Consider the following 19,140-nt stretch of genomic DNA (forward strand, 5'->3'; position numbering starts at 1 on the left):
GGGGGGAGGAGGGAGGGATTGCATTGGGGAGTTATACATGATATAAATGATGAATTGATGGGTGCTGACGAGTTGATGGGTGCAGCACACCAACATGGCATAAGTATACATATGTAACAAACCTGCATGCTGTGCACATGTACCCTAGAACTTAAAGTATAATAAAAAAAAAAAAATTTTTTTTTCATAAAATTATCTCTGGGTTTCTGCTGATTAAAGTCTCTTAAATGTATTGCTTTGACTGCCAATCCTAACCAGGCCTTCTCAATAGAAGTTCCAACAGAGAATCTTAATGCCTTGAGGTATCCACTGCATGTAATGGATTAAATTCTCAAGAACGCATCAAGAATTGTACTCAATACAAATCACTTTTGAGAGAACTGTGAAGTCACTCAAATCATTTCCTGTATGCCTTAATTTCTTCTAGAACCTTGGCTGATGCATTCTCAAACCATAGCTCCCATACACACATTTATCAGTTGCCAGCCTGATAATTGTGATTAGCCCAATAATTCTGTTATAACTAATTTTCCCATTCTCCTTATCAGTCATTATTAAACCTAAATTATTTCTCTAGACTCATTTTTAAAAACTATTAATATATGCTTTTTTTCATATATTATGGTCTGAGTGTATTTCCATGCATTTGACTTGTCTTTCCATTTATTGGTGAAGTTATTTATGGTACATTACACAGATGAATTAAATTTTCTGTATATTATTTTCTTAAGTATCTCCATTTATGATTTCTTAGTTTTTAAATGCTTAATCTAAGGCCAGTGTATCTATCTTCCTCCTCACCCATTATTCATGATGTTACTTCCTTCTTTTCCATCTATAGAATTTTCAGTCTTCACATCTTCTATAAGCCATATGTAATAATATCTAATGGTTAAAAGTGCTAGTTCTGGAACTAAATCACCTGCATTTAAATCTTAGTTCTGGTTCAATTTCTGTATGATCTTAGGCACGTTGCTCACCCTACCTGTTCCTAGCTTCTACATGTATAAAATGGATATGTAGTGATAAGTATCTAATCTCAGATAATTCTTAAATTGGGCAGTGCCTGGCTCAGCACATCCTTAGTAAGTTACCTATTATTATTACATCATCAAATTGTCATTATCATCCATTGTGAAAATTTCCCTTCATGGTGTGTGGGAAAAACACCCATTAAAACCACTAAATTATATTTATTTTTATCTAAAACAAGAGTGAATCAGCTTCACTAAAATTTAATTAGACTGGTAATCATATGGCAATGTGAATTATAATATAAATATCAATGCAATATATGTACGTGCTTGTGTACATAATACTTTTATAAAACTACACTCTTACATATCCTTCCTTGCTTTATTTTTTCCATAGCAATTATCACTACACAAATTTATTTATTTTGCTGTTTTTCTCATTAAAACGTATGCTTCACGAGAGCAGTGGTTGCCTGTGTTTTGTTCATTGCTGTATCCACAACAGTGCCTGGAACAGTACCTGCCATATAGTGGGTAGTAATTAAATATTGTTTCAAAGGAATGAATGAGTAGAAATGTGTGTTGCACTACTCATTTGCTACCTTACTATCGTTTATTTTTTAGCACTAATTGATTTGGGTAATGTTTCTCTAGCTAAATTGCAGTTAGGGAGCTTAAAATGCTATCCTAAATACAACCATATTCATACATTCAGTGTTTCAACCTCTCAGCATACTGTGATTATTATGACCACGCTCAGGAAAGTATATTTAATTTTCTTTCACTTTTTATCACATATAACAAATAAACAGAATACATCTCCTCTCTTGTATACCTTGAGATGCAACATACAACTAAATTAAAATAATCCAAGGACAGGGATGAAGGGATCAATGGGGAACCTATACTTGTTAAATTTTTAGAGTGCAAGACTTGAGCCAGGTATTCTAAATGTAGTATTTCAAGAATGGCTGGTATGTGTACTTTCAAATATAACCTATTTTTTAAACTGTGTTATTAATGTCAGAACAATGAAGAGAGATTATAGCATACATTACATAATAAAATGTCCACAAAGCACCCAGGGAGATCAACCTGGGTAGGTGACCAGTTTATACAATCTTCACACTATGGTAGCTAGGTAGATTTATCCTCAGAAGGCACGTAAGTCTTTCTTCCGTGGCTTTGTAAGCTGCCTGTACTTATTTTCTAAACTTATATTTACAAAAAGAGAAACGGTTTGAAAGAAATGCCAACTGACCTGTCACCAAGGTAATTTTCTTTTTCATAATAATAAACATTTGCCAAATCTATTTTACTTGTACTATTTTATGTGCTGTCTCTTTAAAATTGTCTGATTGCCAGGCAAGAACCATCCAAACAGTGAACCTTCATAGGTTATACGTTTTTTCATTATAATGCCTCACACTTGAAGAGTAAATATTAATAACCATCTTAAAAAAATTAGTCGTAAATACAGTGATAAAATAAAGTTCAATATTTTAGCACTACACAGCGAAAGTTATGAAAATTCAAAGTTTTTGTAAGCATTTGGAATTTTATTAAAAGTTCTAGGGATTTAACTATTTCTAGGTAACATGAATTACAAAGGTGAAGAATATTTTATTTTCTTTTAAAATAAAAGGTAAGCCTTATGATAAGAAGGTCTAGAGATAATAGTTTTTATTCTATTACTTTAAGTAGAATTTTAGTAGAATCCCTTTTAATGATATTGGGTGTTAACCAAGACTCTTCTTACTTTAGAAGACAGCCAGGTTAGAAAGACGTCAGTTTGGAAGCCTTACAGTTTGATTAGATTTTTTAAGAAACTAGACACTTGATGGAGTATACATGCTTTCTGCCAATGATTACCTTCCCAGGTCTGCCTTAACAATAGGTTCAGCTGAAGCTATGTTTCCATACGACGCCTTCTTCACTTAAAAGTGCCACTTCTATCCAAAAAGCCATTTGTATAACTACTTTGTTAAACTCAGTTCCATAATACTACATATTCATTCACTGAAGTATTTTTGAGCACCCGTGTTCCAGGGAATAAAGCAGTGCTCCTACATCTAGTCTAGGCAGACAACACACTGTGATAGGTATTGTAATACTATGAAGATCAACACAAGGCTCAGTGGTGGGCTGACTGTGAGGGCAGGGCCACAGGAGCGACAGTGAGATAGCAGGATGAGGACAGACCCCAGAAGGGATGGCAATTGGGCTGGGACCTACATCAAAAAGAGCCAGCCATTCAAAGAACTAAGTCTGTGGAAGAAGGAGGTCCACTCTAGTCAGCAGGAATAGCCACCGCAAAGACCAGAGGTCAGAAACGAGCTGGGTGTACCTGAGGAGCTAACAGGCCAGTGGGGCTGCAGGACAGCGAGCAAGCCAGGACATGATAATGGGTGAAAGGACTCCAAATCATGCAGACACATCCTGTTTACTCCATTAGGATCTCTAGAATCTGTCTCCTCTGATTCATCTCCACAATTACTTTTGTGTGATAGCATTCAGTTGAGTTGTTCATTGACAGATGTACTTTCCCTCATTTTCTGTTTAGTCAGTTCCTGTTCCTCCTTCAAAACTCATTCCAATCATCATCTCCTCGCAGAAACCTTTCCCAGCCCACCCACCCTGACAGAGTTGGGGGCCCCCTCCATGTTCTTAGCTACCTGCTGCATACCTCTACTCAGCATTACCACACTTCACTGTCACTGTTTATCTGCTTTTTCTCTGCATGTTTTAGCTCTACATCCCCAAAACTGCAGCTAGGTTCTTTGACAAGGTGTTTGCCAAAGAAATATTTAAAATACTATTAACCCTACAGCTGAGCTGATCACTGCCTCACCAGACTTAATGGATTGGAAATGCTGGAGCATGGGGCCCAGCATTTCAGATGCTTCCCACACACGGCCAGATTTGGGGAACATACCTACAGGAGGGTGAAATTTAATTGCTGTGCTATTTTAATAATTGTTCTGCATAATTAGTACCTATATTATTCAATATCTCCATGTATTAAAAAATTAGGATTTAAGCTCTAAATAGTCAATCTCACATGACATTGTCTACATTACTAATTGTCTGCATTATTGATTTTACCAAATCCTCAACAATTTTTTTCAAATGGAAATGTACAATTCCATTTTAGAGGGAACACTTAATAACTATATATTTGGTAAGCAGAATTGTACCTTAGCTCTTGAGAGCTATCTGGTAACTAATACCTAAACTTTACCACTCTATTCCTAGTGCTTAGCAGAAAGTCCAGAGACATATGTATTTACTGAATGAATAAATAATTATTGACTTTATACGACCCTATATCAAATTCCTAAAATTCTTAAATTTCAAATATAAACTATCAATACCTAATTTGAAAAGTCTAATAGAAATTCACACTCTCCTATTTGGCATTAAATTATTTTTCACACAAAATAAAAATTAAAAGTTCAGATTTATTTTGCAGATTATATGTCAATTAAAATAGGCTCATATGCATAAACTGTTAGAGTAAAAACCAAACTTGTGAAGGACACTAAAATAAATTAATAATTTTTTTCTACTAAGTTTTTAAATCTATCAAGTCAAAGTGAAATAATCCAAAATGAAATTTTCAAAAAACTCTTTAATAGAAGGGCTGGGAGGAAAAAAGAAATAAAATTGAAAATATCAGAAGATGAATTTGAAACACTTGTCTAAATACATGCTGTCTCAAACACTGCTTTCCAAACTGTGGTCAAGAAGTATTTAAAATTTTTAATTTGTTGAAAAGCTATGCTTTTGTAAAACAAACACCAACTGTGAATGTGCATGTAAATGCTGCAACAACGTCAAGTGCAATTCAAGTTTCTACATTCAGTCTTGATTTCTGTACTTATCTCAGATAATTTAGCACACAGAAACTCTTTACAGGCATAATTTGAGCAACACTAGCCTAGCACACAAGTTGAGACTTCTAATACTATTACTCGACTTATTCTATCACTGTGGGTTTGTCAGCGGAATGTGAGGATATTACAGAGGATCTCAATGCAAGCCTCATACCTCCTCAAACTCTGGATTCAATATGAAACCACATAACTCTAGCTACATACAATGGGGATACAGGCATTGGGTAAATAACACTCATTCCAAATGGGAGAAATTGGCTAAAATTAAGGGGTTACAGGCCCCATGCAAATCCAAAATCCAAAAAGGCCATCATTAAACCTTAAATTTCCAAAATGATCTCCTTTGACTTCCTGTCTCACATCCAGGTCACGCTGATCCAAGAGGTGGGTTCCCATGGTCTTGACAGCTCTGCCCCTGTGGCTCTGCAGGGTACAGACCCCTCCTGGTTGCTTTCATGGGTTGGCATTGAGTGTCTGCAGCTTGTCCAGGCACATGGTGCAAGCTGTCAGTGGATCTAACATTCTGGGGTCTGGAGGATGGTGGCCCTCTTCTCACAGCTCTACTAGGTAGTGTTCCAGTGGGGACTCTGTGTGGGGACTCTGATTCCACATTTCCCTTCACACTGCCCTAGCAGAGATTCTCCACAAGGCTTCCACCCCTGCAGCAAACTTTTGCCTGGACATCCAGGCATTTCCAAACACCCTCTGAAATCTAGGTGAAGCTTCCCAAACCTCAATTCTTGACTTTTGAGTATATGCAGACCCAACACCACACATAAGCTGCCAAGGCTTGGGGCCTGCACCCTCTGAAGCAATGGCCTGAGCTCTACATTGGCCCCTTTTAGCCATGGCTAGGACACAGGGCACCAAGTCCAGAGACTGCACAAAGCAGCAAGACTCTGGACCTGGCCCTCAAAAGCATTTTTTCCTCCTAGGCCTCTGGGCCTGTGATGGAAGGGAGTGCTGTGAAGGTTTCTGCCATGTCCTGGAGGCATTTACCCCATTGTCTTGTTGATTAACATTCAGCTCCTTGTTACTTATGCAAATTTCTGCAACAGGCTTGAATTTCTTCCCAGAAAATGTGTTTTTCTAGTGCATCATCAGGCTGCAAAGTTTCCAAACTTTTATGCTCTGCTTCCTCTTGAACACTTTGTCGCTTAGAAATTTCTTCCAGTAGATACCCCACATAATTTCTCTCAAGTTCAAAGTTCCAAAGGTTTCTAGGACAGGGGCAAAAAGCCACCAGTCTCTTTGCTAAAGCACAGTAAGACTCACTATAGAGCCAGTTTCCAACAAGTGCCTCAGCTCCATCTGAGACCACCTCAGCCTGGACTTCATTGTCTGTATCATTATCAGCATTTTAGTCAAACCCATTCAGCAAGTCTCTAGGAAGTTCGAAACTTTCCCATATCTTTCGGTCTTCTGAGTCCTTCAAGTCTCTAGGAAGTTGCAAACTCTCCCACAATTCTGTCTTCTTCTGAGCCCTCCAAACTGTTCCAACTTCTGCATGTTACCCAGTTCCATAGTCACTTCCACATTTTTGGATATCTTTTCAGCAGCGCCCCACTCCTGGTGTCAATTTACTGTATTAGTTAGTTCTCATGCTGCTAATAAAGACATATCTGAGACTAAGTAATTTACAAAGAAAAGAGGTTTAATTGATTCGCAGTTCAGCATGGCTGGGGAGGCCTCAGGAAACTTACCATCATGGTGGAAGGAGCAGCAAATATGTCCTTCTTCGCATGGCAGAGAGCTGAGTAAAGAGGGAGGCCTCTTATAAAACTATCAGATCTCGTGAGTACTCACTATCAAAGAATAGCATGGGGGAAACCACCCTCATATTCAATTACCTCCCACCTTCAATTAATCCCACTACACATGGGGATTAAGGGAACTACAACTCAAGATGAGATGTGGGTAAGGACACAGTCAAACTATATCAGTATTAAATTGACAAAATAAAACAAAAATCATCCTATACTGATCAGATTATTTATGAAATTGGTATATTTTATACTCACTTCTTTGAAGTATACACAGATACTACTGAAAAGCAATATGGCAATTTGTCAAAAGCCACAGAAAACCTCTTTCCTTCAAAATTTCACCACGGGAAATTCATTATAATGAAATAATTCAACAAAAGATTTTCACTACTGTATTATCTATGATATCAAAAAAGAAAGCATACTCACTCCTATATTTTTATTTACTATGTAAAAAACCTGACTATAAAAATCAATAAAGACACATAATTGATACCTGTATCTCACCAAATACATGTTATACGCCAATATGCATTTTCCCTTGTGAATCCACCAATTTGTCTTTTTTTTTTTGAGACTCACTCTGTCACTTAGGCTGGAGTGCAATGGTGCCATCTTGGCTCACTGCAACCTCTGTCTCCACGGTTCAAGCAATTCTCCTGCCTCAGACTCCTGTGTAGCTGGGATTACAGGTACATGCCACCATGCCTGGCTAATTTCTGCATTTTTAGTAGCGATGGGGTTTCACCATACTGGTCAGGCTGGTCACGAACTCCTGACTTCGTGATCCGCCCACCTAGGTCTCCAAAAGTGCCAGGATTACAGGCATGAGGCACCATGCCTGGCCCTGTTTTTCTTTCTTTTAATGTCCCTAAATCCTGGCTTGTGTTTGAAATGATGCTAGTAAGGTATTCTCACAAATCAATCCTTCCTACAATATATCTCCTGGCCTTCCTTCTGTTATCATTCTCATCAATCGTTCTGTGGCCCCAAACTATCAAACCAAACCATCTTAGCCTCAGAGCGTATTATGCTGGCTTTCTTTTTGTATGAGTGTGCCTGTTCAGAATCTCCTAGTCCTCTTTTCTACTTGTTTATTTTAGTGTGTTTCAAGATAAAATATCAGTGTTGGGAGTTTTGACTCTAAAGGGTTCGGAGCTGGCAGGAAACCATTCTGTAGGTGCTCACAGTAGGCATATAACAGTAGGCTTCGGTATATATGTAATATCAATTTAAATTCAACAGTGATGAATTAAAAAACAAATATAAGGAAGAGCTTAAAAATAAAGGGGCAAGGATTTTAGCACTTCAAATTGAGTCATGGATAAGCCCAATCTTGGGCATATACTTACACAGCTACTAAAAGAGGTGTCCTAATGTCAAAAGGCAGAGTTATCAATCTAGTAGATGTAATTTTCTGGCCATATGGGATTATAACACAAAGCTATAATAGTCACCTTTCCCCAGAAAAGTGATTAAAAATACAGCAGTAGCAGGTCTGAAGTCACGAGAACAAAAAGTAGTGTGGTAATCTCACCATGTAAGCTGGCTTGATTGCTCCTTGTATTTGACTACTTACTACAGGTAGAATTATCCACTAGTTTATTATACAGTGTAGGGAGAAGACATCAGAATTGTGCTAAGCAAATGTAAGTCAAAATGTTATCTTAGTACTGAGTGTGGTGGCTCACGCCCTGTAATCCCAGCACTGTGGGAGGATGAGGCAGGCAGATTGATCATGAGGTCAGGAGATCGAGACCATCCTGGCTAACATGGTGAAACCCAGTCTCTACTAAAAATACAAAAAATTAGCTGGGCGTGGTGGGGGGCACCTGTAGTCTCAGCTACTCGGGAGGCTGAGGCAGGAAAATGGCATGAACCCAGGAGATGGAGCTTGCAGTGAGCCGAGATCGTGCCACTGCACTCCAGCTTGGGCGACAGAGCGAGACTCCGTCTCAAAAAAAAAAAAAAAAAAAAAAAAAAAAAATTTTTTAAAAAAAAAAAAAAAAAAAAAAAAAAAGTTATCTTAAAAACAAGAAAGTGAAAGGCAATTTATCATAGTTAGGTGAGAGATTTGGGGATTAAGAATGGGAGAAAATATTCTAGTTTTGAGAGAATAAAGATTATACAGACAAATCTGGGGTGGGTTGTAGAATGACTATTTCTGAAGACAATGATAAAGTAAAACTCAACGATTTAAGGTTAAAACTTTTTGACTGACATACCAAAAGTAACATTAAAAATGGTAAGGTTAACTGATGAGGCACTTCAAATTGTAAAAGTCCATAGACTCAAAGAGATCTTCACTCATTAGATGAAATTACATACAAATATGCCTGTGGACGTTTTCTTAACAGATGTAAGACCAAGTGCCAAGATCACAAAGGAAACATGGGAGTGCAGATATTGCTTCAACATACTGATTTCATTTCCCTCAGATATGTATCAAGTAATGAGATTGCTGGATCATATGGTAATTCTATTTTTAACTTTTTGGGGAACCTCCTATGATTTTCCATAATGGCTGCACTAATTTACATTCCATCAACTATATGTATGGGTTACCTTTTCTTCACATACTAACACTTTCATCTTTTGTCTTCTTTGATAACTGCCATTCTAACCAGAGTGAGGTGATATCTCATTGTGGTATTATTTGTATCTCCCTGATGTTTAGTGATGTCAAACATTTTTTTCATATGCCTGGTTGGTCGTTCGTATTTCTTCTTTTGAGGAATGTCTATTAAAGGTTTTCTGCCCATTTTTTAATCAGATCTTTTTTTTTGTTTTTGGCTATTGAACTGAGTTCCTTATATATTCTGTATATTAATCTTTAGTTGGATGTACAGTTTACAAATATTTTCTCCCATTCTGTAGATGGTCTCCTCACTTGGTTGACTGTTTCCTTTGCTCTGAAGAATCTTTTAAATTGGATGTAATTCCATTTTTCTATTTTGGCTTTTGTTGCCTACACTTTTGAGGTTCTACCCAAAAAAATATTTGCCCAGTCCCATATCATGAAGCATTTCCCATGTATTCTTCCAGTAGTTTCATACTTTCAGGTCTCTCATTTAAGTCTTTAATACATTTTTTAGCAGATTTTTGTATATAGTGAAAGATACAGGTGTGGTTTTAGTCTTATTTCCCAGCAACATTTATTGAAAAGATATCCTATTTTCCCAGCAACATTTATTGAAAAGAATGTCCTTCCAAATTTTGTTCTTCATATCTTTGTTGGAAATCAGTTGGCTATAGATACACAGATTTATTTCTGGGCTCTCTATTCCACTCCATTGGTCTATGCATCTCTTTTTATGCCAATATCATGCTGTTTTGATTACTACAGTTTTGTAGTATATTTTGAAGTCTGGTAATGCGATGTCTTCAGCATTGGGTTTTGTGTTTACTTGTTTGGATAAATACTACTTTCACTATTTAAATTTTTTTGTGGTTTCATATACATTTTAGAAACTTTTCTGTTTTTGCCAACAATGTCATTGGTTTTTGATAGGAAATACATGGAATCTGTAGCTCACTTTGGGTAGTATGAACATTTTAACAATATTAATTCTTCCAATCCATGAAAAAGAGGTGCACTTCTATTTGTGCTCTTCAATTTCTTTCCTCAATGTTTTATAGTTTTCAGTGCAGAGATCTTTTATCTCCTTTGTTAAATTTAATCCTAGCTATCTTTTTTTTTTCAGTAGCTATTGTAAATGAGATTGTTTTCTTGACTTCTTTTTCAGTTACTTCACTATTAGCATATAGAAATGTTACTGACTATTGTACGTTTTCTATCCTGCAACTTCACTAAATTCATTTATTACTTTTAAGTTTTTCAGTTGAGTCTTTAGGATTTTCTATACATATAAAATGTCATTCTGTTTGCAGAGAGGGATAATTTGACTGTCTCCTTTCCAATCTGGATGTGTTTGTCTTGCTTAATTGCTCTGGCTAAGACTTCCAGTACTATGTTGGATAGAACTGGTGAAAGTGCACAAGAAATTCCCTAGGATGAATCCCACTTGATTGCAGTACATGATCTTTTTAATGTACTGTTTAATTCAGTTTGCTAGTACTTTGTTAAAAACTTTTGCATCTATGTTCATGAGAGGAGGTACTGTTAATAGTTTTCTTTTCTTGTTGTGTGTTACTGGGTTTTGGTATCAGGGTGATGCTGGCCTCACAGAATGAGTTGGGGTGAATTCTCTTCAATTTTTTAGAATAGTTTCAGGAATTATTATTGGTATGGGAATAATGCTGGTTTCATATAATGAGTTTGGAAGAATTCCCGTCTCTTCAAGCTTTTGAAACAGTTTGAGGTGGACTAATATTCTTCTTTGTATGTTTAGTAAAATTCAGCACTGAAACTGTCCGGGTCTGGGCTTTTCTTTACTAGGAGACTACTTTTATTACTGATTCAATTCCCTCATTATTGGTCTGTTGAAATTTTCCATTTCTTCCTAAGTCAATCTTGGTAGGCTCTATGTGCCCAGAACTTTATATACTTTTGTTTAGATTACTCAATTTGTTGGCATATAATTTATTCATCATAGTCTCTTGTGATCGTTTCTATTATACTGGTTGTAATACTTCCTTTTTCATCTCTGAATTTGTTAATTTGAGTAATCTCTCTTTTTTCTTATTCTTACTAAAGGTTTGATCTTGTTTAACTTTTCAAAAAACAAACTGTTTCATTGACATTTGGTATTTTTATTTAGTCTCTATTTTGTACAAACTGTGTTTCATTGCTACTTTGTATTTTTATTTAGTCTATTTTGTACTGGTTGTAATATTTCCTTTTTCATCTCTGAATTTATTAATTTGAGTCATCTCTCTTTTCTTAATCTTACAAAGGCTTGATTTTGTTTAACTTTTCAAAAAAACTGTGTTTCGTTGATATTTGGTATTTTTAGTCTCTATTTTGTACAAACTGTTTCATTGCTACTTTGTATTTTTATTTAGTCTCTATTTTGTATATTTCTGCTCTGATCATTATTATTTCTTTCTTTCTACCAATTTTGGGTTTGTTCACTTTTTTCTTGTTCCTTGAGGTGCAATGTTAGGTTGTCTATTTGAGATTATTCTACTTTTCTGATATTTATTGCCATAAATTTTCCTCTTAGGACTGCTTTTGCTGTATTCCACAGGCCTCAGTATATTGTTTTCCCATTTTGTCTCAAGAATCATTTACTTTCCATTTTCAACATCTTTATTGACTCATTGGCTATTCAGATCACAATGTGTAATGTCCATGTATTTTTATAGTTTCCAAAGTTTCTCTTGTTATTCATTTCTAGTTTTATACCACTGTGGCCAAAAAAGCCATTATCTTTATCTTCTCACATGTGTTAATACTTGCTCTTGGCCTAATATATGATCTCTCCTCAAGAATGTTCCATGCATAGTTGAGAAGAATGTGCATTCTGCAGCTATTGGATGGAATATTCTGTAAATGTAAGTTAGATCCACTTGGTCTACACTGCAATTTAAATCCATTGTTTCTTTGTTGAATTTCTCCCTGGATGACGTGTCTATTGCAGAAAGTAGGGTGTTGAATTCCTCTACTACTTATGTATTGCAGTTTATCTCCCCTTTTAGATGTAGTAATAATTTGTGTGCTCTAGTGTTCAATGCATATATATTTATAATACTTATATCCTCATGCTAAATTGATGCCTTCATTGTTACATAATGACTTTTTTGGGTCATTTTTTACAGTTTTTGATTTAACGTCTATTTTATCTGATATTTTATAAACCTGATCATTTTTGGTTTCTGTTTGCATGAAATATCTTTTTCCATACTTTCACTTTCAGTCTATGTGTATCTGTACAACTGACGTGAGTCTATAGTAGGTAGCATACGGGTTTTTTTGTTTGTTTGTTTTTTTCATTTACACTGTCTCTTTTACAATTGGGAATTTAATCCATTTATATTCAAGGTAATTACTGACAGGTAAAACTTACTCTTGCCATTTCGTTAACCACTTTCTTGTTTTTCTTAATTCCTTGTTACATTCTTCCTTTCTTGTTGTTTGGCTTTGTGGTTTGGTGGTTTTTCTACGGTACTAAGCTTTGATTCTTTTCTTGTTTGTGCATGTGTTGTGATTTCTTTCTTGATGGTTATCATGAGTGTAACACAAATAATCACGTGGTTGTAACAGAGTATTTTATGCTGATAACAACTTAATTTTAGCTGCATAATAATATTCTAGACTTTTACCCTTCTCTCAACATTTCTCAACCCTTCTCTCAATAAAAATAACATTTTTGTTATATATATATACACACACACATATATACACACATACATATATATATATCCTTATTTATTGCATGCTCCTTAACAACTACTTGTGGCTGTAGTTATTACTGACTGTTTTGACTTTTAACCTTCATAGGTGAGGTATGAAAGATTTACACAGCATCATCATAGTATGGGAGTATTACAAGTTTGCTTACACATTTATTTCTACCTGTGAGTTTTATAATTTCTCATGTTTTCATGACAATAATTACCTGCCTTTCACTTCTTGTTATAGGACTCAGCATAATCATTTCTTGTTAAGCCTATCTAGTGGTGATGAATTATCTCAGCTTTTGCTTGTCTGGGGAAAAGTTTATTTCACATTCATTTCTGAAGGATAGTTTTGCTGGGTATAGTATTCTCAGCTGACAGGTTTTTTCTGCTCTTTCAGCATTTTGAATATATCATCCATTCTCTACTGACCTGCAAGGTTTCTGCTGAGAAATCGGCTGATAATCTAACAAAGATGCCCTTACATGTGACAAGATACTTTTCTCTTTCTGCTTTTAGAATTCTCTTTGACTTTTGACAGTTTGATTATAATGTGTCTTGGAGAGGACCTTTTGAATTTAATCTACTTGAAACTCCTAAGCTTCCTGGATCTGAATATACATCTCTCTCCCAATTTGAGCAATTTTCAGCTACTATTTCATTAAATATGTTTTCTGTGCCTTTCCTCCATCTCTTCTCTCCCTCTATAAATATTACGTGAATATTTGTATATTTAAATGCAACTCTTCAGTTCCATGGGTTTGCTTCATTCTTTTTATTCTTACTTTTTTTTCCACCCTCTGGCTGGATTATTTCAAAAGACCTATCTTCAAATTCAGAAAGTCTTTCTTTTGCTTGATGTAGTCTGTTGCTGAAACTCTCAATTGTATTTTTCATTTAAGTTCTTCAATTCCAAGATTTCTGTTTGCACTTTTCAAAAATGCTAACTACGTTGAATTTCTTATTTTTTTCTCATTTTGTTGAATTGTTTATCTGTATTCTCTTGTATCTTGCTGAGTTTTGTTTTTAAGAAATCATTATTTTGAATTTCTTTATGGGCATATGGTAAATTTCCTCTTCTTTGGATTCTGTTACTGAAGAATTATTGTGTTCCTCTGGGGATGTTATGCATCCTTGCTTTTTCATATTTGTGTTCCTACACTGAATCTGCACATTTGGTTGAACAGTCACCTATTCCAGTTTTAGGGAGTAGCTCTTTAGGGAAAGATTTATTCGTGTATATGGGTCTTATGTTAGTTGGGTAGGGTGTGTTGGCTTTGGTTCTGGGTGGAGGCACCATGTAGTCTCCCTGCAATTTCTTCAGCTGTAAACCATCTCAGCAATGTCTGTAAGTGCCTCAGTGACTTAGGCTATAGACGTCTGTGGCAAGAGTGGTACAGCTTAGCTAGGTTTGGGCTTGATCGGCTGATTTTCAGGTTGACTCGGGGGGTGAACCTACTAAAGGCAGGTTTGCTGAGCATTTTTTTTTCCTACTGAAGGCACAGGTTCATGCCAGTTCAACTGGTTCAGGTGCTGATCTGCCAGGTGAGGGTCTGCTGGGCTGTTTTTCCTGCAAGGAGCAAGGACATGTAGTACTGTAGCCAGCCCAGGGCTGTCTCCCTCATTGTACAGGACCATCTGTTTTTTGGGGGACAGAATGCTGCATGGGTGTGGGCACCAGAGCCACAACTGTTCCTCGCCACAGGCTCTGAGCAAATGGGATCATGGCATTGTAGTCACTCATGTGAGCACAGTGGAATGACAGTGGAGTCTCAAGAGTGGACAAATGAAGTGGTTACTGGTCCCTGAGCAGAGCACTCAAGCACTGGCTCCAATTTCAAAATGGCACCATACTATAGCAGCTTGGGTTATGGGGTGGTGAGGATACACACATTGTTCATTATCTGGAGCAGTGCAGCTTCATGGAAATTACCTGAAGCTCTACAAACCAGGCTCCGGGCCTATGAGTACTGTAGAATTCTATCAGAGAAGGACTGCATGTGCCTGCAGTGGTAATGGGGACTGTTGTGGGCCTAGGCTTACGTTTTCTCCACAAGGGGAAGTGCCTCCTGGCTCAAAGTGGGAGACAGGGCAGCAGAGTCAGGGTGTTTTGCTCCCCCTCTATGCTGTCATCCTGGGTTGCCATACTCCACGGGGAACTGGCCACTCCCTTTCTGTATTCCATCACTTTCCTTCAGAGGCTCTAGTCTGTTCTTTTTGGTCCTTTTGTGTGTGTGTGTGTGTGTTGGGGGGACGGTGATGAACACCAGGCACCTCTAGTCAGCTGTCTTGCTCAAGGATCCAATATTTGCTTTTAGGTTCCATAATAAAGAGATGCTTTTCCCAAAGCTGGTAATTATTTGAATGGTGATCATTTCTGAAGAAAACTAACTCTTCTAATGCTCTGTAGCTCAAAACTCTAGAGTTCATCTGAATACCTATTTGAATCCATCCGAAGTTGTTTCTTGTTGAAAATCTGGCCCCACTGACACTTTCTTATATAGTCTACTAGTGAAAAGAAAAGTGTAAAAGTAGAAATGAAAAGAAACTAGAGTTTATCAAATACCTATAATGTGCCAGATACATATTATTTCATTTAGTCCTTCATGAATAATTTCATAAAGTGGGAATTACTGTCTCTGTTTTACTAAGGTAAGGAAAAAAGGTCAGTGAGGTTAGGTAAGTTACCAAAGATAATACAGTTAGTAAGTGGCAAAACTGGGATTTGGACCCAAGTCTAATAATGCAAATCGTCAATTATTTCTACTAAATCAGGGACTTTCAAATATTTTAATCATGACCCATAGGAAGAAGTGCATTTTACTTCATGATCCAGTATACAGACAAATATATGCCACTGAATAAAAGTTTCACGAATCAATACTTACCCTTAAAATATGCAGTACTATTTCCTATTCTAGTTTATAATTTAGAAATTGATGGTCACAACTGGCAAAATTATTTTCACAACCCACTAAGGAACCATCATATTTGATATCTAAATTTTTTTTTGACATCAAAAAGGACTAAAATTTTTTTAAAATCACAGCCTTTCTCTCTCAGATAAATACGATTCTCAATTTAGGAAGGAATACTAGATTCTTCAGTTATAAAATTTGGTTAACCTTGCCACTTGTACACTTGCTTTGTGAAAGCACAATAAGTGAACAACTGCATTTTAGGTGTTTGTCAGAGGTAATCAAACATCTGAAACAACCAGTATGTGTGAGACATATACTAGTGATGTGTGTGAGACATATACTAGTGATGTATGTGAGACAACTGGTATAAAGAGCATGTTATAAGTGCTTTATATATTTATCTAATTTTTGTAACAATTCAATGATGTAGACAATATTATTATTATTCCCATTTTACAGATAAAGCAACAAGCAGAGAAGGCTTATTTGATTTGCCTTAGATTACACAATGAGTAAACACCTGAGGTGGGATTCAGACCCAGGTAGTCTGACATCAGAGTTCACACAACACTGTGCTAACTGCCATTCACCACGGGACTTCATACCTGATTCACATTAGTTTCTCAAAGAAACAACTTCAATGGAATTGACTTAACATTTAACTTCCGACTTCTTATTAAGAAAGAACTGGTTCCATGTCTATTAAAATACTTTATTTCCCTATGCAAGAGAACATCTGGTTTCTCCAGATCTAAGTTTTATTTGCTTTATTTCATCAGAAAATAAAAGCTATGTAACCTCAATTTCATTTTTTTTTTGTCAGAATTCGCCTTTGCCTCAGAGTTAAACTAAGCATTTTTAACAGTTAGCTCTTTATTACTATCTTTTCAATATACCCGCCTATCTTCTTCTTCACATTCAGCACCACCATGCTTTCATTGAGGTGAATGTTTAATAGGGGTGACATACACTCAATAAATAATTTCGTTACTAATGACATGTATAGGTTGTAGAAAGAAAAAGTACTACATGCTTTGAGATATTATTGGAGGACATAATCTGGCCAATGAGGCTAGAGTATCTTTAAGGTTGCATAGTTTTGCTGAGCCACAAAGGATGACAGGGAATCCACCTCAAATTATTTCTTGGTAAAGAGAAGAAAACGTAGAAGACCCTGAGAATAAAAGGATGGCTTTTTATACAATTTGGTAACTTGCCAACAGGAACTGTACAATACATTCTGTTGGCATCTGCTTATGATACCTGATAGGAACAGGAAAAAGATGAGCGCTGCCCAGCTTAACGAATAGAGGCTGATTCTGCTCTAGGTGGGAATGGGTAGTACAGTTCTTTCGGTTGCATATTGTAACATAGAAAGCTATTTCAAGGAAAGAGGCCAGGGACTGAGAGAAAAGAAAAATATGTTTAATTTACTGAATTTCTCATCTTAGGTGACAAAAGAAATTGAGAAAGTAGAGAACACTGTAACAAAATGGTGATCCTACTGATCCACTTTAACAGTATAACAATATCATTCAATGACAAAGGATACCTTCTGAGGAATACATCATTGGACAATTTTGTCATTGTATGAACATCATAGAGTGTAACTTACACAAATCTCGATGATATACTACATATCTAGGCTATATTGTATAGCCTATTACTCCTAGGTTACAAACCTATATAGCATATTACTGTACTCAGCATTGTAGGCAAATGTAACACAATGGTATTTGTATATATAAACACAGAAAAGGTACAGTAAAATACAGTATCATAATTTATTGGGACCGTCATTGTATATATTGTCTACCATTGATCATGACACTGTTAGGCAGTGGATGACTGTATTTACAAATGCTTTCAAAAGAGCAGAACACTTTAAATTTTCATTTCTAATTCTATGAAAGAAAAAGTATTACTGCCATCTTGAAGAAACCTGAACTCATAAATATTAACATTTTTTAGGAGTAAATACTGGAACAGGTGAAACACAGAGGAAAAAATCTTCCCTGAACTGTTGCCTTTGTTGCCAGTCAATATTTGTTAAAATAGCTAGATAAGAATAGAACTTAGTCACTATTAATTTAAATATTTAGCCAATTCATTTCATTTGGTATTATAATCATAGATTTTTTTTTCTGGTTTTCTTCCTGTTTTTCTTTCTTTGTTACCATGCTTTTCCTATTTTAATTCCTTTGCCATAGGACAAATGACAAATAAAAATCAATTGGTGGCAGGGGATTTCCTAAAAAATGGTTTCTCAATCATTTATAGAGTTTATTACATACCAGGAACTGCTTGAAATGTTTTATATACATTATCATCTCAATTAATCACAACTAATGTCTGATATTTTATCCATCTATGTCATAAGTGAGGAAAATGAACCACAAAGAAGTCAGATAACTGCTACAGGTCACACAATGAAGGATGCAACAGTCAAACAGATGCTACACCTCTTGGAGTTCATTTAATCTATTGTTGGAATATAGTATATCTCTTAGATCTCAACAAAGGCTAACAAGAATGAAGGAAAAGATAACAACATTCTTATATATATATTTAGCCTGGTACCTTTACTCAAATGAGTTTAATGGAAATAGAAGGGGAGATTAAAAAGTGAGTGGGCCAGTTGTAATAACTGGTGGTTATAAACTGGCATACAAAAAATAAACCAGTGTTTCTAAATGTTAGAGTGCATCAGAATTTCCTGTAGGTCTAGTTAAAACACAGATTGCTGGGTCCCAACCCCAGAGTTTCTGATTCAGTAGGTCTATGGTGGAATCTGAGAATTTGCATTTCCAACAGGTTCTCAGCTAATGCTGTTGGCCAAGGGACCACAATTTGAGAACCTCTGCATTATACTATATATATATATATATATTCACTGTCCAACACAGCTGTAGCAAATAAAAGCCATAGTAAATAAAACCACATACTTTTCCTGGGGAGCTAGAACATAAATAAAAGGCTTTCTTTTGGAAGTTAAAGAGATGTGGTATTTTCACAGACATTTTACGTTTTTTTCTTTATTATATTTTTTAATCTAACATTTGACACATACAAAATATATGTAAAATATATAAATGTTTAAGCAATCTAATTTCCATACCTAATTCATATAGTGACAATATCTTCAAATACAACCAACAAACTCTCAATATTAAACAGTAATTATTTTCATAATTGGCAGATACTCTTATATGAGATTTAATTTCTGAAGAATACATATAACTTTCATATCATATACAGTAAAAATAGTTCAATTTTAAATCTT

General features: G+C 35.8%; 1 protein-coding gene across 1 annotated transcript in view; it reads right to left on the reverse strand.

Annotated features, from left to right (window-relative positions):
* Positions 1 to 19,140, reverse strand: part of STXBP5 (syntaxin binding protein 5) — a 202,835-nt gene that overhangs the window by 89,261 nt on the left and 94,434 nt on the right. Inside the window, exons 11-12 of the mRNA XM_017877616.1 lie at positions 5,517 to 5,546; positions 2,847 to 2,883 (exon numbers count right to left, since the gene is read on the reverse strand). Coding sequence (XP_017733105.1) covers positions 2,847 to 2,883; positions 5,517 to 5,546 — 67 coding nt within the window. The remainder of the gene's footprint in view (positions 1 to 2,846; positions 2,884 to 5,516; positions 5,547 to 19,140) is intronic.

Source organism: Rhinopithecus bieti, unplaced genomic scaffold (genome assembly GCF_001698545.2).
Source record: "Rhinopithecus bieti isolate Rb0 unplaced genomic scaffold, ASM169854v2 scaffold_10706, whole genome shotgun sequence".
Lineage (NCBI taxonomy): Eukaryota > Metazoa > Chordata > Mammalia > Primates > Cercopithecidae > Rhinopithecus > Rhinopithecus bieti.